Below are 22,182 nucleotides of genomic sequence, written 5' to 3'. Positions count from 1 at the left end.
GGCCCTGTTATCTAATCATAATATTATTATTTGCTTCTCCAGGGGTCTGTGAACCATAAGAAGTTACTCGTTGTATTACATATATAACCATTACTTATTAGTCAGATTCCAGTCATTCTGCCAAAAAAAAAATTATTAAAAAATAATGCACATAACTTTTGTTGGATATCATTTTATTTAAAATTTTCAGAGTGAAACATAGATAGCACAATATTTTTATGCACTATATTAAATTTAATCAATTGTGTTAAGATACAAATTATCATCTAAATATAGAGTAGTAAAGTTAGAGCTAACCCTCTTCCTTAGCTCAGTCAAGTTGATTATTTTATTGGAAAGGATTTCTTTTAACTAGTAGACTTCCATTGGGAGGCACTATGGGATAAAGACAGTGGAGATGAAAGAAGACCAATTTCAGTAACAAACCCGTCAAGTCAAAGAGGATAGGAAAAAAATAAGCTAGAGAGGGAGGAAATTGAGGAAGCCTGCATGTCCATCAAAATGCAGCTGCAGTCTTACTCCTGTCCTTGCTTGCTCTTGGCTTGAGACATGTCTGAGTTCTGTAATGTCCCAGAATACAGTATTTTCTTTTACTTAAATGACTGAGAATTCAGTTATTAGACATAGTATTTTTTATTCTTGGAAAGATTTATTCTTGGAAGCTTACGTTGTATAAAAATGCATTTGGATGTGCCTTGGTAAACTTGTTCTCTTAAAACCCAGGTGCAGTGAATTAACTAATCAGTTTTTAATAACTGATTCATTGTTTTATCAACTTGATCATAATTTTTTTTAACCTCTATGAGAATTGTGTAGCATCACAGCTAATAACAATTAAGTCCACATGAATTGGCTGTTTAGGTTTACCTGAATATTTGTCAACCTTATCGTGAGGTAATTTTTCTGTCTTTGCAGAAAGAACGGAAGGAAAAAATCTGGGACCCTGTTCACAGAGTGGCCCTGGCAGAAGCCTGTAGGAAACAGGAAGAATTTGATGTTGCCAACAATTGCCCTTCTCAAGTTGGTGCTAGTCGTTTTTATTTACATGTTACCATAGAACCATATGCCATAGAATTCTTAGAGAATTATTAGACTGTTTTTTCATAAGTTTTAAGTTGTTTAATTAGACTGTTTTTTCATAAGTTTTAAGTTGTTTAATTTTACTAATTTTTTCCTTATTATTTGGAATCAATTCACATGTGTATCAGTTTTTAAAAACTTCTTAATGAGTGTCCAGTACAAATATGTACAAGGGTATAAATCATGTATGTAGTCATGAATTATCGCAAAGTGAACACTCATATTCGCAAACTTCGTCTTGTATCTCTTCCTAGTTATTGCTTTCTTCTTCCTTCCCAAAAGAGACCACCATCCTGACTTGTAACACTCTTGAATGATTTTGCCTTTATAGGCAAAATCATTCAAGAGTGTTATAATGGAATCATATAGTAAAATGGGATCATACAGTGTGTGTTCTTTTGTGTATAGCTGCTTTCATTCAGTTATTGGTGAGACACATCCCCATTTTTTGGGGGGGCATTGAAGTAGTTTGTTCACTTTCCTTGCTTTGTGATGGATGTGTTACAATTTAGATATCCCTCTGCAGGTTAGTATTTGCTTCATTTTTAGTTTTTGGCTATGAAGAAAATGCTGTTTTGAACATATTTGTGTATGTCTTTTGGTGGGTCATAAAATGGTCATACCAATTCATAGTCCCACAGAAAGTATATGACAGTTCCCATTATTCTGCATCGTTAAATAGCCAGTAAATTTTTTTAAATCAATTTATAAAATTAAAATAATGTCTTGGTTTATTATGTAAATATGTGCTAGTTGTAGAAACTTCTGGACAACACAGGTATATAAAATAGCAAGTGAAAGCCTCCAAAGTAACACCCCTTAGGAATGGTAACAAAAACTGTTTTTTCTTCTGAAGTTTAATTCATGCATGTACCTTTTCTTAATCAAAAAAGGAATCATATTAGTGATTCTGAACCCTGCCTGGCTGCATATTAGAATCATATGAAGAGCTTTAAAAGTGCCAATGCTTGTGCCCTGAGAGGAGCTGAATCAAAACTTTGCAGGGAAGCAGACATTTTTAAAAGCTACCTGTGAACTTTAACAAGTAGGGTTGAGGACCACTGGCCTATATAAATCTGTATACACATTTAACTTATATTTACTTAATCTGTGTACAGTATCCTTTTTTAACGCCATATAATTTTTTATTAAATTACTATTTATCCTGACTCGGCCTCTTTTTAGACACATTAAATATAGTATTTTAAGTGGTATGTATATTCACCTAACTGTATAAAAGAGGAATCTAGATTTAATTATCTGTTTTCTTTTGCATACCAAAAATGTCTATATAATTGTCTTTTTTTTCTTTAAGGAGGATAAGTGTTGAATATGTTGAATAATTAAAAACAAAGCACGACTTAAGCTTTTTGGAACATACAAAAATTAAATTTTTATTTACTAGGACTATTAAGGATGAATTAGTCTAATGTAGTATATAGTTTAAAAATACTTAAGTTGAAGCATATGAAATTCTCATTTTTGTTGATCAGAAAGGTTAAATAGCAGCTTGTATGTACATGGTCATGAATATAGTATGTATTTAACTTAGCATATTCTAAAAGAGATAAGACAGTTTATGGTTTCTATTATTTGGCATTTTAAGTGGAAATGGTCACGATATGAAAATTCTGAAAGTCTATAGATAACCTGTTTTATAGCAACTTTTGGAAATGAGTTATGGAGATTACAGATACGTGACCAACACATATCTTGGCCAAATGATATCACCAACGTGTAACACATGTAACAGTGTCCTTCCCAAAGTGGGTGGAGTGAGTGACCGAATGAGATAGATTGAGTAAAAGAAGTATTTTTTAAATGTTTAATATGTTAATATCTGCATCATTAAATTGAACTATAAGTTGTATAGATATGAAAAGAAAATTTTCTTACATTTTTTCAGGGTGAAATGGCTGTTGGGCCACACTGTGTCTTTGGTTGTATGTTAATATAACTTCAAGTGTATAAAATATACTGATATTAATGTATGTTCTAATTAATTAGGCAAATAAACTAATCAAGGAGGAGCTTCAAAGTCAAGTGGAATTGCTAAATTCTTTTGAGAAAAAATATAGTGATCCTGGCCCGGTATATGACTGTTTGGTATGGCATGATGGTGAAGTCTGGAGGTAAACTTTATGTAATTCATAGCTCTTCAAAGTATTTTTATCTATTCTGAAGAACATTAAATCTTCAGAACCATCCAGAGTTTTGGTTTATGTGACATTAATATCACTAAGCAAAACTGTTTGAGAGCCAAATTGACTTAGGGTACTTTTGGACAAGCATTTTGAACTTCTTAGTATTTTAGACACTAATCCTAACCCTTATGTGTTTTAAAGAAACTTATTTCACTAACCAGATAATTATCGTTAACCAGATAGTAGCGGGTTGATCATTGGTATATGTTGAAGTTTTTCTGATTGAAGCTGGGCCACATGAGAAGTAACTGCAGGAGACTTATAGAGCATCTACTTTGGGTGAAGGAGAGTTGAGTGAAGGTATTTCAGTGGAGACAGGGAGCTAGGTTGAAGGGAGGCAGTATAATAGTGTTCAGTCTCTGAGATGGAATCCTAGCGTTGTGACCTTGAACAATTTATCTACATCTCTCTAAACCTGTTCCCTCATCTGTTAATTGAGGTAATAATTGTACCTTCCTAGAGGATTTCATGAAAATTAACTTTGGTGTTTCTAGACACAGTATGTACTCAAATGACAGCTATTACTGCTGCTGCTGCTACTACTAATAATAATGGTGATTTACACCAAGTTACTTATCATGTACATTTTCAGTTTCTTAGTGAATTGTACACTGCAAGTGTGTTTCTTGGAGTTGGCTACTATGGTCTCTTCAGTTACTCTCTGCATGGAAATAGGAATATGTTCTTAATATAGATATTTTGGCATATATGTGGTTTAGGGTACCTGCAGTAAACCAAAGACCTTCTTAAAATTGAAATCAAGAATATTTTCGTAGTTTGAGTCCCTGCTCATCTACAAAAACTCATTTGCCAAGATATATCAGATACAGAACAAGATATGATGACTTGATTACTTTTCTCAGATCGTTTACATTACAGTACAGTCTTAAAGGAATGCTTTCCTCTCATAAATGTGGGTAATCACTCATCTCTGACAACGTGTACATAAAATTTTCAGTTGAGTGAGACGTGCCTGCTCCCCTTGGGATTGAAATTGTTAATAAAATAATTTGTGTATTTCAGTTAGATGATATTAATTGTTAATGCAATTTTTTGTGTGTGTATTCAGGTATGTGTGTATATGCAAGTGTCCACACATTTGTGAACAATTTTTGTCTAAATGCTTTGCAGAAAGCTTCGGTCATAATGTTTGTAATATAAAAAGTATTCAAGCGTATGGTTTAGCAAACTTTGGTGCATCCACCATGTGGTGTAACATGATAAACCCATTCTCAGTGATAAGGCTCAGGTGAATTGTAGTGTGGGAGAGGAGGCAAGGTTAAATGTGAGGAAAATATTAAATATAAAACTGAGTACATGTGGGAAACATATACTTCAAAATATACTACAAAAGAACTTAAAGAAATACTATAAAGTTAGCAGGGATTGGTTAGTGGGGCAATAGGTGGTTTCAGTTAAAGTATTTTCTACATATAACTGAAAAGACTGCAGGAATTTGGGGTCAGAATGTCAAAGGTGCCAGCCAGTATATGTTTCCAAAAGGTTTATTGGTCTTTAAGGCAGTTGACACAGTAAATGATACACTATAACAGTTTGTCAACAGCATTCTAAGACATCTTTTAGAATTTTGTATGTTGGAAATGAAATTTAATCAAACATTAAATGAAATATAATCTGAAATAATTAGAGTAACATTTTAGAAAATGTTATAATGAGTGAAAAATGCAGCAAAATCATGCTTTCAGGTGCTACTAGAAATAATTTAACCTTTTTTTTTTTTTTTTTTTTTTGCATCATACTGCATATAATGTAGGGCTTTAATTCCCCCACCCCATCTCAGAGGTAGATCCAGAATTTTTTAGGAGAATCTTGAAGATGCCAAATTATCTAAGGCAAACCTAGATACTGTCTTTTCGGAAATGCCAACCATTTCTTAGAGAGGCCAAAGTGGCCTTAAGTACCATGTGTTTGTTTTTACAAAGAATGTTAAGTGTGCCTTCCCCCTGCCACATTTACACTGATCGTTGGACCCATATCTCTGCACTTAGCAAGTATCCTAATATAACTGTACTCTTAATTTGCTAGGATGTATAGGGTTAACTCAGCGTCACTCCATATAGAGCAACAACTAGTAGAGAGAAACAGTATATGTTAATAGATTACATAAAGGAAAAACCATTCATTGGTTTCTTTTCAGTGGTTTTTGATCTTGTTATCTCAGGGTTTTGTTTGGTTGGTTGGTGGTTTTGTTTGTTTTTTGAGATTTTGATGAAAGCTGTGGATTTTTTCCATAGGAAATTGAACAAAGTGGTGTATTAAAAATGTTTAGGAATTTGTAACCCCAAAACCCCTTTTCCTACCACCTCTCTCACATGTAAACTGTTCCTGAAATTAAACCAACCAGACCTTCAGAAAGTTATAACCTTGTACCACATTCATATTTGTCCTCTATAGGGTTATTTAGTGAAGTCATTAAATTTTATATTACGATAGTGTGCTTGAATTGTTGAGTCACTTCATGTGATTATAAGAAACTGATCTGTGAAATGCATCACTGTATTTGCACTGACAATGTTCTTGAAGGTGTTGATTCACTCACTCTTTCATCATTTTGCAAATATTTGAATAGCTTCTTTGTACCAGGTAGACTCTAGAAGCTACTCCATGGACTCTAGACTCTGTGGAAGCAAGTATTAGCAACAGCTGAACCTGTCTAGGAAGCATCAAGAAAGATTTCATTGAAGGATTACTGAAAGTTAGCTAAGCTAAGACAGGAAAGGGGGTTGAAGGTTAGAGAAGGAAGATCTAGAGGACAAGAGAGGAACTGTTAGAAATTTAGTGTATGATGGTCTGGGTGAAAGAAAAGGAGGACATCTGAGATGATTTCCAGGATGGATACTAACCATACATTTTGGAACCAAAAGTGCTACTCTTTCTAGCAAAAGTGGAGGATTTCATGGCATATATTTTACCTACTAACTTCAGTCCTAATGCCATTTGATAAGCTACTTGTTTTCTCTTTGCCTAATTTTCCTTACAAGTGTTTAGTCTCATATCTTGCTACATTAAATGTCTTTTTTTGAAATATAAATAATTTTACATTGGGGTATACATAAAAACAAACTGACAATTTCAGAGATCTTCTTTCCATATTCCTATAGCTTGTTAATGAAATACACACTTTAGTATTTATCATAAATGCCCTCTGTTCAATTAAAAAGCTAAAATAGGGAAGAGCAGAGAGGACAACCATAAAACTATGTAGAAAATGCTTTTTGTAAAAAATAAGTGTTTGCCCAAAGCTGTTATACCTGTGGGACCAAGACTTGATATAGTTCTAGTTTCAAGAAGCTGGCATGCGCTGTTAGATTCCTGAAGCCGGTTCTAGAAGAAGCAAGGAGTAAGGCCTAGGCTATGCGTCAGAATCATCCTAAACTATTCTAAAGCTCTAGGCTAAGCTTTGGTCTAATTTCTTCAGTGGCTATAAGGTTTTCTGCCTGGAGTTTTGTGATGGACAGTGTTCCTAAAGCCCTTTGTTACATGGCTCCATTTAACGACTTTTCCTCTAGATGACTATGAAACAGGAATCTAAATCAGGCGGTTACTGTGTTCGTTGTGGTAGAAATAGAGTAGTAAGAAGATACCTGAGAAACAATATTATGTGATTTGGGGAAAAGTAAGAAAATAGATAAACTTCATTATCCTATATTCTCAATTTACAGAGCCTGCATTGATTCAAATGAAGATGGGGACTTGAGTAAATCTACTGTATTGAGAAACTACAAAGAAGCCCAAGAATACGGCTCTTTTGGCACAGCTGAGATGTTAAATTATTCCGTTAATATATATGATGATGGAAATCTGCTCTCCATTGTGACCAGTGGAGGTATTCTGTTTCAGACTTGCTAATTAGAGATAAATTTACAAAGTGAAAGATGGTAAATTCCAATAGCCAAAACCAGTCTTTTAGAGAATTTAGTAATCTGGAGAATACAACTAAAGAACTAGGTCTAGAATAATAAATGTTATTTGAGTCTGTGGCAAGATGTTGTCTTTTAAAGTTGTAATCATGTAGGATCCATTTCAAGAGTACCAACATGGTCTAACCACCAAATATCCATAAACATAATTCATCTTAAGAACAATAATGTCAGTTCTAATTATTAACCCTTGAGAAATTCCAACTTAAAAAAAAAATTAGCACAGAATCCTATAGTGAGGATCTTTTTACCTGACTCTTTGTACTGTAGGGTGTAACTGTCTAAATACCCATCAACAAAGGAATAGGTTTTTTAAAAAACTTGTTCATACTGTGGAATATTATATAGCTATCAAAATGGGTAAATCTACATAATACACATATTCATAAATCTCAAATACATAAATTTTAATAAAATTGATGATAAAACATTTGTGTAAAATATGCCAAATAATACTATACAATGTTTATAGATAAATGTGTTTGGTAAAAATAGATGGAAAGAGTATATATACCAGCTTCCGGATAGCGGTTACTACTGGTGAAGGGGCAAAGAGAATGAAGTAGGCAGGCTTTAACTATTATTGTCTCCCTCCCCTGACTTTATTGCAACATAGCCAAAGTACAATAAACAGCATGTGTGTACATGCACACATGTATGTGTGTGTATATACATAAACAATTTGACAGTTTTTGATGGATGTGTACACCCAGGAAACCATCACCTCAGGCAAGATAATGAGCATACTCATTACCCCCACAAGTTTGCTTGTCTTTCAGCCCTGTCTCCACCCACATCCCCAGGTAGCCTCATGTTTTCTGTCATTCTAAATTATTTTGCATTTCTTAGAATTTTACATAAGTATAATAAAAAATGGTTTTTTGCCTGTTGTATTTCGAGTAGTGGTTTGAAATTCTCCCATATTATGATTAGAAATAGCTTGTTCCTTATTGATGAGTAGTGTTTCGTCATGTGGATATACCATGGTTTATCCATTCATCTTGATGGACATTTGGATTGTTCCGACATTTATGTACAAGTCTCTGTGTGGAAATATGTTTTTGTTTAATTTGGACTGATTTCTGAGAGAACTGGTTAGTTATGTAGGTCTATATTTAGCTTCTGAAGAAACTTCCAAGCTGTTTTCCACAAGGGCTGCACCCTTCCACATTCTGCCAGCAGAGTGTGAGTGCCCTAGAAGCTCTACACTCTAATCCACAGACGGTGTGATCACTTCGCTTAATTTTAGCCACGCTAACTGCTAGGTGATGGTAACAAGGTGTTTTGGGGGGAGAAAGTTACATTAAAATCCAGCTTTCCTGGAATTTTGGAAAAAATAAGGGAAGAATTGGTAACATTGGGTCCATTATCTTATGTGGCAAGTTATCTAGAGCAGAAGAGTCTCAGCATTGTAGCAGATTCAGTTTAAAGGTTTATGTGCTCTCATTTCTACTGGAGCTCCAACTTCTCTAGTGTCACCCAAACATTAAGGTCCAATGCCAGGTGTCATTTACCATTGCCCTTGTATTGTTGTTTATCTGACAGTAGCGGGATATTTCTCTCTATCCATGTCTTTTAAGAAACATTTTCACTTAAAGGTCTAGTTTTTTTTAGTTTTCATTTTACTTTGTTGATATATAACATATGTAAATAAAAGTATACAAATCATAAATTACACACGCATTGAATTTTCAAAGAGTAGACACCTCTGTAACCACGACCCAAGTCAAGAAATAAAATATTGTCAGAGTCCCCATCATGTCTCTTCCTAACCACTAACCTACCCTCCCTGCTCCCAAAGTTAACTACTGTCCTTATTTCTGTCAGCACATTAGTTTGAACTTTCTGTGTTGCTGTTTTTGTACGTCAGAAATGATTAAGTAGTGGTAGTTGCACATGGTTCAACCTAGTATGGTATTTTTCCATTTATATAAATGGACTCATTCAGTATATATCTTTTTTGTGTGTGACTCCTTTAGATCAGCCTTATTTTTATGTTTATTTCATAGTGTATAGAAGTAGTTCATTGTTGTATAATATTCAATCTGTGACTACACTGTTTACTATTGTTAGATCTTGGGATTGTTTCAAGTTTGTGAATTTTACAAGCCATGAACATTTTTACAAATGTCTTTTAGTGTACGTGTATATACATTTCTTTTGGGTGTGCAGCTAGAAGTGGAGATATTGGATAGTAGAGTATGCCTGTGTTCAGCTTTCCAAAATGCTGGTCTCCTCTCCCACCAGCAATGCATGAGCGCACATCCCTATCCACAGTTGCTGTTGTCACCCTTAAAGTTTTAGCCATTCTGAAAGGTATGTAGAGGTATCTCATTGTGGCTTGGATTTGCACTTCCCAGATAGACTAATGAAGCAGAACATTTGTATATTTATGTGCCATTTCTCTTCTGTGAAATGCTTTTTAAAGTGTTGTACCAATTTCACTTTTCTTTTGAATGATTACATTCTAGATATAAGTTCTTCATCAGTTGTATATATTGCAAATACTTTCTCACCCTGTGACTAGCATTTTTGCTTTCAGTGAACAGGGTAAAATCTAAGGTACCAGAATATTATATGGAATTCAAAGAGTCATTTTTGGGGGAATTATAAGAGAATTAAGATAATATGTTATTAGATATTAAGATGAAAAAGTTTTTATTTGATTATTTTTATCATGATTATATGCAAATTGAATTGAATGGTTAATACTTTGAATTTGGGAGACTATTTTGTCATATTCCCGTCTTTTTACCTCTAGGAGCTCATGGAACACATGTAGCAAGTATAGCTGCTGGGCATTTTCCCGAAGAACCTGAACGGAATGGTGTAGCTCCTGGTGCCCAGATTCTTTCAATCAAGATTGGAGATACAAGACTGAGCACAATGGAAACAGGCACAGGCCTTATAAGAGCTGTAAGTATTTGTGAGGTGACGATAGAATATTAATGATTGATGATCTTAGATATTTTTAGATTTATTAAGTGCTCTCGGTTTTCCAAGAATATATTGAACTATATTTGGTATACAGGATTTTGTTTTTAAAAGCAAAAACGCTTAATTTCTCTTTCAGCTATTAAAAATTATTAGGGTAAAATTTTTTGGAAAATATGAAAATATTATTTATACTATACTTCTCATTTCTAGTTAAATCCCCTAGCAAGCTATTTTGAGATACTTTAACAAAAAAAAAAAAAAACACATCTTTCAGCCGGCTTGCTCCATTAGCCTCAGAATTATTTAAGTAATATTCTACAGTTCATTTTAACATATGAATTATATTTTTAGCTTTAGCAATTTTAGAATTTAGTAAGAAACATTCAGCTGCCTCTTCCCCACTCCATTCTGCAAATGTTTGTTTTATTTTTTTATAGACTACTTACCTTACTCTGTCTCCCCCGACCTTTTTTTAAGTTTATTAACCTTTGCCTAGAAGTAACATATATTTGGATTTGAATTAGAACATGACTGGTTAAGAAAGTGAGATTCCATGCCTTTATGTTTCTGTAAATTGCTGCCTAAATTAGATTCTTCATCTTTTTAATAGATGATAGAAGTTATAAATCATAAGTGTGATCTTGTCAACTACAGCTATGGAGAAGCAACTCACTGGCCAAATTCAGGGTAAGTATTCTTTGACAATTGTTAGCCTTGAACCTTAGCCAATGAAGACTATGAAATGCATTTCATAACTGAATTGAATATCACAGCTGAAAAGAGCAGTCGTGGTTAGATGGTAACCATACATCTCCCAGACCAACAGTTCCCCAACCTTTTTGGCACCAAGGACCGGTGCTACTCTGAGAATCTAATGCCTGATGATCTGAAGTGATGCCGAGGCAGTGATGCTAGCGCTGAGGAGCAGCTTCAAATGCAGATAAAGCTTGGCTCGTTCACCTGCTGTTCACCTTCTGCTGTGCAGCCTGGTTCCTAATAGGCCACGGCCTGGTACTAGTCCACAGCCCGGGGTTTGGGGACCCCTATCTAGACCCGTGGCCCCCATCCCCATGGTCATATCTTTTATGTCATTGTCTCCTAGCCAGGTAGACTCCACGACCCATTCATCACTAGAATTCTTCATCCACAGGAAGCCTGAACTTTTTTGGAAACCCTGTTTTTTTCCTTCCGTGATCCCACACCTGATCTGCCAGGCTTTGCCGGAGAGGCACACTGACATCACGCTTTATGTTTATGACCACAGATCTCTAATGATAACACAGCATTGTCTTTGATTAGGGGTCTTTATGCCCTTGTAAGGGACTTAATGCCCTTCCTATGACCTACTCTGACTCTAATGCAAGAAGCGTCAGTATCAAAAGTCACTCAAGCACTTGCAATCTGGTTCCCATTTCCACTCTCCTTTCTTGGATTATTATCGCTCAGTACATAGACATGCTCTAGAATCTGCTAGCTTTAGAACAAACAGAAACAAAACCTCATTTCACACTGCCTTCACTCACTTTTCCAGGAAAACTTAGTTGTGTATATTTATTGTTTCTATGTCTCCTCTGTCCATCCTGACATGTCTCACACCCCCACTCCTCCTCCCTGTGTCATCAGTGTCTTCCTGTTGCCAAATCCAGTGGCTTAGTTTTGATGTCATGTTACTTCACCTCTTTTCCTTCATACTAATAACTTTGAAATTATCTTATTTAGAGTATTATTGATCATTTTTCCCTCCTCCCACCACCAAGCCATCCATATATACTTATCTTGTTTCTGAAGCTCTTTAATAAAGTTCTGCCAAAATGAAAATTTTACCATGCCAGACCTTATAGTTTACTGTTATCAAATACCTTAATTTTCCTATGTAACTGGTACTACAGTTTTCTAGGTTTCTTGTGATACACCCATTTCTTATCTATGTAACAAGCACCGTGTCTTCTTCAGTCGTTTTATTCACGCACGTATAAAATGTCCCTTTCTTTGCTCAGTATCTTATTTACCTAAGTCTATTTCCTTCTCTTCTCCTTTGACATTCACTGTTTTAAAGTCATCTTTCCCTAATATTCCTTTCTTCACACTTACGACTTTGGAGTGTCCTTGACCCTATACCTTCATTATATGGACACCATTTTCTTCATAGTCTTAACTTCATCTCCTTTAATACCAGTGCATTTTTCTTGCTTGCTATCAAGCAAGATTTCTGATATTTTAAAGTTTAATCTTAAATTCTCCCTCCTGCCTTATTTTCCTTCACCGTTTTTACTAATCATAGATATATATAGGAATCCCTTAAAGAGTCATTTCCGAATACCTCGTTTTAAGTAGGAGTGGAAGTGAAACCACCTATTGCCCCACTACCCAGTCACTGCTAATATTTCAGTACTCGCTTTCAGTCCTTTTGTAGTTTTCCCCACATGTTTTCAGTTTTGTATCTAGCATTTTCTCCATGTTTAACCTGGCTTCATAACTCCATCTCGTCACTAAAACCCAACTAGGGTGTATCACCCGAAATGTCAGTGGTGGCTGGTGCCTAAATTTACTTAACTATACATTTTAACAATATTTTGGTATTATAAATACTTTAGGAATAGAGGCTAAGCGTTTATAGTTTGAGAAATGTCTACTAATTCTAATGCATACGTCCTTAATTATAACCGTTGTCTTAGTCCTACTTCTTGGAACCATATTTTAGTTTGTTTTTTGTATAAGTCAATTTGAAAATATTTTCACATAATAATATAGTTCTTGAAATGTAGGACAGTTTTTTCATGTTCAGAGGAATTCTCTCTCTCTTTCAGGAGAATTTGTGAAGTAATTAATGAAGCAGTATGGAAGCATAACATCATTTATGTTTCAAGTGCTGGAAATAATGGTCCATGCCTTTCTACAGTTGGTTGTCCAGGTGGAACTACATCAAGCGTAATAGGTTAGTTTCTTGTTTTAGAAATGGACTTGTTTTGTTGAACAGCAAACAAAAATACTCCATTAATCCCATGTTAATTGGATCTCTATTATATGCAAGACACCGTCAACCCTATGTATACTGGCAACTGCAATCTAGTAGGGACCTGCTCATCTAGAGTTTACAGTTGACTGGAGTAAGTAGTTTAATGGAAGTACAAACAGTGCTCTGGGATTACAAAAGTGCAGCTACTTCTGATTTGAGAATTTAGGTAAAGCTTTCTGGAAAAAGTATGGGAATGAGGATTTCAGTAGGTAGATCTGAGCAAGGAAAGGGCTTTCCAGACTAAGTGAACAATGTAAATAAAGACACTTGCTTTATTTTTTATTTATAGTGTATGACTACTTGTTTATAGTATACTTTTCTCCTTTAATTTCTCTTGGGGCATGCAGAAAGAATCAGATATAAAGGAAGGGAAGCAGTTGAAACATATTCGTTCCATGAATGCGTAGCTTTTCTTCCACTTTTTAATCTTTGGATATGTTATGTATTTCACTATAATGAAAAAAATGCCCATTAATGAGTTATGGGAAATCAAAATTAGTTGCAGTCATTATATGAAAATAAAACTAGTTTACGTTGTAGTACAGTAGCTGTCAACTTAAGCAGAAAAACCCACGAAACACAAAACCTGCGCTCTTTTTTTTTTTTAATATGCAGCATGAATGAGGAGGATGAATTGAGAGAAATAACTATTTGGTAAATGTTGCCTAAAATTTTTTTGTTCATCTTTAAATATGAGATCAAAATAGATCTTATACCTCTTAACATTTGTGATTAGATGCATGACTGGTTCCAAAAAATTTTTCTGGAGTATACATTAGTAACTGCATAGATATATACATATTATAGATGTTATAGATACACAAACACTATAGATATTATAGATATAATTACATTTGGGTATCAAAGTTTAGAAACTGGTCCTTTAAAATTTTTATTGTTTTAAAATAACAGTGATCTTATATTTATAGAACATGGTTATATTTATAGTTTCTAAATTTTAAGCAAGGTAGACCTTACTCTGTTATTTAAAACCTGTTGCTTAAGTAATTCTGTTACATCATGTGTTAAGACAACAGTACCTGCCAATGATATATATCCATTGTGTATTTCAGCTCTATATGTTTAAGTAAACAAATGAAAATGAAACAAAATAGATCTAAAAAGTATCTAAAGATCAAAATTTACTGCTCTGCTATAATACTCAGTGCTTTTTTCTTTTCTTATTCCCATATTCACAGAAAACTTTGAACTAAATTTTACAAAATGATTGTAATTTTATGTGACAACATTGTTAACCTAAATTCTCTTAACTAACACATGTTCTATCCAGTCTCTACACTGAATATGTGTATGTTATAAAGAAGAACTAGAAGCTGGTAGACCTGGATTCTAAATCTTTTCTCTGCCAGCCATACATATGTATTTTGTACATTTTCCCAACCTCTCTAGGAGATGTTTCCAAATTTCTAAAATGAAAGAACCAGGTTTGATCTCTATATTATATGTTGCAGAGTCTGACTGGACTACATTTGCGTATCTTTCTAGAAGACTGTAGCATGTTATGTCTTTGCTTTCTGCCCATTATTATAGCCATTTTTGAGGAAAGGAATACTGCTGATTTTATGGGTAGAGTTTTAGATACAATGGTCATTTAAAAATGACCAGTCAACTAATTACTTAATTTTTCTATTATATTTTATAGTTTAAAACACATCCTCTTTATTTTTCTTTTACACCTGCACACACTTTAGGTACATTATTATTCTTAATCCGCATAATAATCCTGATAGATTATGTCTGCTACATAGTAAACTTTACTTTGTTAAGTTTTTTTATCTTTCCATTTTATGAGCGAGAATTGTGGCATAGGGAAATCAAGTGATTTACCCAAGGCCACACAGCTGAGTGACTAGTGTATTAGAATTAGGATTTCTATTTCGTGTCCTTTTATATTTTGTAATCTATCCCACAGGTGTTGGTGCTTATGTTTCTCCTGATATGATGGTTGCTGAGTATTCTCTGCGAGAAAAATTACCTGCAAATCAATATACGTGGTCTTCTAGAGGCCCCAGGTAGGTTGAGAATAGGACATGGAGACTATTACAGATATTTGGTTAAACTTTACGTGGTGGGGAGGGACAGAGTTTTGGTAATTTTACTAACTCTTTCTGTCAGTTTTTACTTTTTCAGCATTTTCATTTTGATTAACAATCACATCACAGGAAACTGATCATTAAAGAAGTAAACTACAGATATTTTATTGTTAGATATTAAATGACGATTGTTAAATGACCATTGCATCCAAAACTCTTCCTGGCTTATGACTTAACTTTTCTGAGTGTAATTCTTAAACCTGTGCTCCAGATCTTTCATTTATGAGGATCTGAATAAAAAGTAAAGACTTCAATATCTTTAGAAAGGAGAGAAAGCCTTTTTTGCAATATTTTTGATATTTAACCTTGGGTGAAACAAAAGCCCCAAGCTTTTGTAAAGCATCACATTGTTTATACCTGTGAACAGTTTTGGGTACAATTCATAGTAGGCAGGTTCTGTTCATAAATGAACATTTTGGTTCCTGAAGCCTTTTGCGAACTATATCCGATTCCAGGAATTGATTATTTTTCTCACGAGGTGTATTAAGTTCTAATTTATACAATCCCTCGTGTTATCTAATAACTTATGCTATTAGTGTGTACAGGCCCTTTCTGGAAAATAAAGCCTATTAATTCATCCCTTTACCTATTTGGAATGATTTTTTAAAGAGAATAGATTTTGAATTCAGTTTAGTAAATACTTTATTGCCTTCGGTAGGCAAGGCATAAATGAGCAGATTGCGATCTGAGTTCACGATTTCATTTTCAGACAATGTGATTATATAAGTGGAAGCAATCATTTCCCTTTGAGTGAAACCCATCAAGGAGGAGATTGTATTGGAGTTGGTCCTGAAGGATGGATAGGATTTTGAGAGAGAAGAGAGGAGGTTTATATGGCAAGAACAGCATGAACCCAAAGATGAACAGGCTTTAGTGTAAGGGTTTTGGGGAAAATAACTAGTGGTTAGATTTGTCTGCAGTATAAAATAAAAAAGGCAGTGTTAGAAAATAAGATCAGAAAAATTGGTTGGGATCAGATCAAATGTGGTAATGCTAAGTTTAATCCTGAATTACAGGTATCTTCCTGCCCTTCTGTAGGTAATGTCTTCTTTAAAAAATAAATTCAGTAGTTTATTATAACTGTCATTAAAAGCAATCAGGCTATGGATCTCCATGTGGTTCAGCAAGCCTTGCCTTTATCATCACCATAGATTGCCTTCATCAGCCCAACTAGCTGGCCTAAAACGCCACATGACTAAATAAGAGTGGCTAGGAATAAGAGGCAAAGTTGGCAAAGGTTCATGTGTTTTATATTCAGTTAATAAATGTACTAATTATTAAATGTGTTAATTCTCTTCTAAAATTGATTTTTAAATGTTTTATATTACACTCAGCATAAAAATAAAGTACTATAGAATGCCTAAACCAGCCTTTGTCAGTCTTATTTGCCTAAAGAACATTTAAACAATTATTTTAAGGAAACAAATTCATTAATTGTGGAGGAAGCTTGAATTAAAGAGATAATGATTCACAAACCATTTTTTCTAAGCATTGAGAGATTTTATTTCATATTTACTATGAACTGACTATTATTGCAAATATGTGGTTTAAATATTAGAGTATGAAACAAAACATTGACTAACGATCACTGAACAACTACATTCTGTAGTACTATTTAAAAAATCCTCTTTGTCAGGAAAGACTGTCAGACAAAGAGTTTACTTGACTCCCTGGTATTTGCAAGTATGGCATATTTCTTAAAGGCAGATTACCACATAATGTCTACATAAACATTTTGAATTTTTATTATATATTGTATTTTAGAAGAAAACTATCACTAGCTTTTTTATTTTGAAGAAACAGTGTCTAAGGTTTTTATAAGGAATATGTAAAGTTTATATTAGGAAAATTTTATTTTTTTAATAAAGTTTTTATATGTATTTCATAGAACCCATTTTTAGAATACTGATTAAATGCTTTATGATTAGCCACTTTAACAGACTAGTGGAAAATTAACAGAAAGCAATAGGAAGTAGTTTGAATTCATGACTCTTCCCGGTTATAAGATACTGAATGCTCATTGTGAACATAGGTAGACAATATAGGCAGTACAAAGAGGTAGGTAGAAATTACCCTAAATCTCATTATCTGTGATATGTTTGGGTGACATTTTGGTGAACATCTTTTAATCATTCTGTGCATAAATGGGAGATCACCCTATTCAGGCATTTTTGTAACCTACTTTTGTTACTCGGTAATACTGCATGAAAATATTTATATGTTGCCAGATATTTACCTAACAATATTTGACACTAGCACATTTCAAAAGGAAGATCTGATGTGCATTGCGTTCAGCTCTCTATGTAAAAATGTGAAACTAAATCGTATTAGTATTCCTAGCTTGGAATAAGAATAATTCAGTCAGTTGGGGGAAGAATGGTTGAATGGAAAGGCCAGCATCCTCTGTGGGGAACTTATGGCCACTCTTCCCAGTAGGAGGAAGTAGTGTGCCATTACATTATTCCTTTACTTGGAAAAGAGGGCAGAGCTTGTGTTTGGTGATGATGTGATGATGATCTCTATAGATTTTAATTCATTAGACCTTACTTAGTCAAAGCACTCAGTGAGGCAACCCTGTTGACTTAAGCCCTGTCCAGAATGGCAGCCACTGGTCACATGAGGTTAGTTTGAATTGAGATGTGTAGTAAGTGCAAAATATACATCAGATTTTCAAGACTTAGTACAAAAAAAGACTATAAATTAACTCATTTTTCCCCTGTCAATTACATTTTAAAATATTTTGGATATGTTGGGTTAAAAAAAACATTATTAAAGTTAATTTTACTAGCTTTTTTTAAATGTGACTTTTAAACTTTAGACAAAGATAAAGCTTCTACTTGTTACAGACAAAAGTCCATTCATCAAGGAGTCTGAGCAATGATATTTATTTTCCCTCAATAAATACACCCGATACTTTTTATACATACACATACACACATAGATTTTGTCCATTTACAAGGAAAAAAATTTCTGCTTAATATGGAAATAGTCGTGTTGGGTATTTTCCCCCATTGATTTCAGTGACTACAAATAGTTTGTGGTGCTGTAATTTATTTGACCAGTGGCCTTTTTATGAATGCTCATGTTTATTCAGTTTTCACCATTGTAAGCAAACTAATGGCTTTTCATTTAGTGCTGATGGGGCCCTTGGAGTGAGTATCAGTGCACCCGGAGGAGCCATTGCTTCTGTCCCTAACTGGACGTTGAGAGGAACTCAGCTAATGAATGGGACGTCTATGTCTTCTCCCAATGCGTGTGGAGGCATTGCCCTGATACTTTCAGGTAAGAATGTTGCTTAGTGCTCTACATTGCTTAGTGTTCTCATGGTACTATTTCTAAATTTCCAATAAAACGATGGTGAGTTTTGGCTATTCTGCATAATTTTCAGTCATAGTTTAATTATTTTTCTTAATGAGATAGAAATGGCACTATAAAATGGATTTTAAATATATAGTTTTATAGTTCATCTTAGTCCCGTTTGTAAAATGTATAATTTATAAGGTTAAGAAAGTAGGTGTTAAGTATCTAGAAATTTTGTTTATAGCATAAAATTAGATGGTAGCCATAAAAAATAATTGAATAAATTTATCTTACTGTATTGGAGACAGATGTTTTGTTTTCTCATATTCTCATAGTGAGAAAATGTGGTAGAATTGGTAAAGTCCTGGCTCAAGTAAAGTTTAAGGTGGAAAATAATGTGGTAATAAGATTTGGATATGTAGTCATTCATTCAACAAATTATTTATTGGCTGTTAATGACTGTCAATCATCATTTTAGCTCTGGGGCCAAATTAGTGAACAAAACATCAAAAATACCTGTTTATATTATAGTTGGGTGAGACAGACTATGAACAAAATAAGAAATAGTTTATATTACATGTTAGAAGGTAGTACAGATTGCCATGGAGCAAAATGAAGGGGAAAGAGAGATCAGAATTTCGAGGGTGCTGTGCGGGAGGCTTATGGTATTAAATACGGTGGCACTGGCATTGCCTATGTCCGAAAGTCGGGGTAGCCAGACCATTGAGACAATTCCACCTCAGAAGTGTCTCTCTAATAAAATCCTAGGACTCTCCACCCTGGTTTCTAGTCCTATTTAACCTGACCAGATATTTCAAAGTTGCTCATGCCTCCTGTGTTTAGGCATAGTGCTCTATCTAGGATTCCTTTCTGCCATTTTTTTAGCTTTGAAAACTCATTTGCATTATAAAAATCTGACTGATGTAAAGATCATTCCTCTGCTAGAGCTTCACCTTTTTTTGGAGTCTCACTGACAAAATCGCCCACTTTCTTGATTTGCTCTTACAGCAGCATGATATTTCCATGTTTGTTTTGCTCATTTTTTACAATATCAAAGGTGTTTACAAGTTGGATGAGCTCTGGAAAGGACAGAAATGCTGTACTGCTTTTGTCTTTAACAATAGTCATTAATACAGGATTTACAGATTGTTGGCCTCCATATCCTTCCCATAGAATAGTCGTTCCCAGCCTGGGTGCTCTCTGTCAACACCCAGGAAGCTCTTAATTCATTATTAATGCCTGGGATCCAGTCTCAAAGATGCCGATTTAATTGGTCTATGTTGAGGCCTCAACATCTTTTTTGCTTATTTAACTTCCCATGGTTTTTGTAACATGCAGCTGTGTTGAAAACTACTACCAGCAACTGTATCACTTGACCAGTAATGTTTAAAAGAAAATGTCGTTCTAATGCCTTTTAGGTATCTACTTCATACATTTACGTTATATCTCTGCATAGCCTGCATTTGTGCCTTTGTATAATGGGAATGCAGTACTTATTGTTAAATGAAGTCTTTGTGTGATGCCAGCAGTTTTGATCAGACTGTTTAGTTAAGTTAAAAAAAAATTCAAAAATGAATGTTAAATAAAGCACAAGACATTAAAGCCAGAGAACATACATGTTATATATACTAATGAGAGGGAAAAGGTTTGCACGAGCTCTCTAACAGTTTTTTCTTGTTTTTGTTTTTAAATTTTAGGTCTGAAAGCCAATACTGTTAACTATACAGTTCATTCAGTCAGAAGAGCGCTAGAGAACACTGCAGTGAAGGCTGACAATATAGAAGTATTTGCCCAAGGACATGGTATTATTCAGGTATTGTGTTTATGAGAAATGATTTGTAAATCATTAAGATGGTATCTTAGTAATTACTGGATGATATTTCCTTTTACAATAATGATTGAGTGTATCTAATTCTAGATTGTATGATTATAGTAGTCTCTGAACTGTAAACAGAGGATATGAAAATAAACTTTTTAGTTAAGATAAATTTGTTGCAGGAAGAGAAATATAATAGATATAGGACACATAGAGGGTAGGAATTCAAAGCAAAGAGGTAAAGGGCAAGAACTGGTAAATCATAATGGCATATAGAAGAGTTCTTAACTTTGGTTACTTGGGAATAATAGTGCGAATAAAGAGAGAAGAGAGGAAAGCGAGTCCAGTAGTTAGACTAGTATTTTGTCTAAAAATCTAGAATTCCCGTCTTAATTTTAGAAAGCAGACTGTAGAAACTAACTTTTTGCTTGTACTTTGCTACAAGTGAAATCAAATTGATAACTTGCAACAAAATATTTTCTTGACTTAACTATTTTTATCTTACTCTTTGTATTCTAATAGGTTGATAAAGCCTATGACTACCTCGTTCAGAATACAGCATTTGCTAATAAATTAGGTTTCACTGTTACCGTTGGAAATAATCGTGGTATCTACCTCCGAGATCCTGTTCAGGTGGCTGCACCTTCAGATCATGGCGTTGGCATTGAACCTGTATTTCCTGAAAATACTGGTAAGTAAACGGGGACAGTAAGCTGAAATGCTCATGTGGTTTGAATGAATAATATAATAGAATTGCTGTTTGGGATAATGTTTTCAAGAGGAAACATGAATTGACAGTATTATCATTTCAAATTTTATGGATTTTTAGAAAAAAGGTGATGGCATTTAGGATCCCAATACAATGGCAATTCAGTTAGCGTCCTGACTACCAAGAAAAACAGTAAAATGGACCTTCAGTGACCTTGAGTTATATAACTCTGTGGATAATGAAACTCATTTCTTTCCTATTTTCACTACTTGAATATAAGACAGTTTTCTCTTGGAGAGTGGGAAGTGGTAGAAGGAGCTAAAAGAGAACTTCAGCTCAATGAGATATAAACAAAGTAGTCATCACTTTACATATGACAGTCTTCATTTCAGTCAAATCCTATTGTCCACATACAATAATGAAAACTATGTGCTAAAATTCCTTATTTTAAGGTTGTAGAGCAGTGTTGGGTGAAAGTGTGGATGGATCACAAGTGTACTGAGTGAAAAAGGTTCTGTGACTTTTAAGTTGGTTATATTTTACAACCAACCAAACTCATTTGCTAAATTTTCTTGAAAGAAGATAGAACCTTTTAAAATGAAAGAAAAGGAAAAAGTATTAATCTTCAATTTTTGGTCTTTTTAATGCAGAAAACTCTGAAAAAATATCCCTTCAACTTCATTTAGCTTTAACTTCAAATTCATCTTGGGTTCAGTGTCCCAGCCATTTGGAGCTCATGAATCAGTGTAGACACATAAATATACGTGTGGATCCCCGGGGCTTAAGAGAAGGATTACATTTTACAGAGGTATTGGTGTATCTTCATTTTTACTTTCTTTACTCTTTAAAATGTTTTAAAGTACTTCGGCAGTGTGTGGCAGTTCTTTTCCCCATTAGTCAAGGGTTGTCCTGTGTGTATTTGTTTAGGCTATTTGCCAATAATTATGTGACTCAGTATCAGAAAATTGATATCAACTTGTGCTTAGGAACTTTAAATTTTAGTGTTAGATTAATTTATTCTGTAAATAGATTACACCTTTTTCTCTTTGTTTCTTTTTTTCACTG

The 22,182-nt window shown here is 34.1% G+C and overlaps 1 protein-coding gene across 1 annotated transcript in view; it reads left to right on the top strand.

The window, feature by feature from the left end:
* The window catches only part of TPP2 (tripeptidyl peptidase 2), a 72,114-nt gene that overhangs the window by 21,992 nt on the left and 27,940 nt on the right, over window positions 1-22,182 (top strand). Inside the window, exons 5-15 of the mRNA XM_023532438.1 lie at window positions 916-1,020; window positions 3,088-3,212; window positions 6,968-7,131; window positions 9,987-10,141; window positions 10,773-10,849; window positions 12,970-13,097; window positions 15,112-15,211; window positions 18,426-18,574; window positions 20,290-20,405; window positions 20,931-21,099; window positions 21,768-22,176. Of these exons, the coding sequence (XP_023388206.1) occupies window positions 916-1,020; window positions 3,088-3,212; window positions 6,968-7,131; window positions 9,987-10,141; window positions 10,773-10,849; window positions 12,970-13,097; window positions 15,112-15,211; window positions 18,426-18,574; window positions 20,290-20,405; window positions 20,931-21,099; window positions 21,768-22,176 (1,697 nt within the window). The remainder of the gene's footprint in view (window positions 1-915; window positions 1,021-3,087; window positions 3,213-6,967; window positions 7,132-9,986; window positions 10,142-10,772; window positions 10,850-12,969; window positions 13,098-15,111; window positions 15,212-18,425; window positions 18,575-20,289; window positions 20,406-20,930; window positions 21,100-21,767; window positions 22,177-22,182) is intronic.

The sequence above is a fragment of the Pteropus vampyrus genome, unplaced genomic scaffold, assembly GCF_000151845.1.
Source record: "Pteropus vampyrus isolate Shadow unplaced genomic scaffold, Pvam_2.0 Scaffold83, whole genome shotgun sequence".
Classification (NCBI taxonomy): domain Eukaryota; kingdom Metazoa; phylum Chordata; class Mammalia; order Chiroptera; family Pteropodidae; genus Pteropus; species Pteropus vampyrus.
The sequence above is the reverse complement of the archived record's forward strand: the minus strand, read 5'-3'. Positions and strand labels throughout refer to the sequence as shown.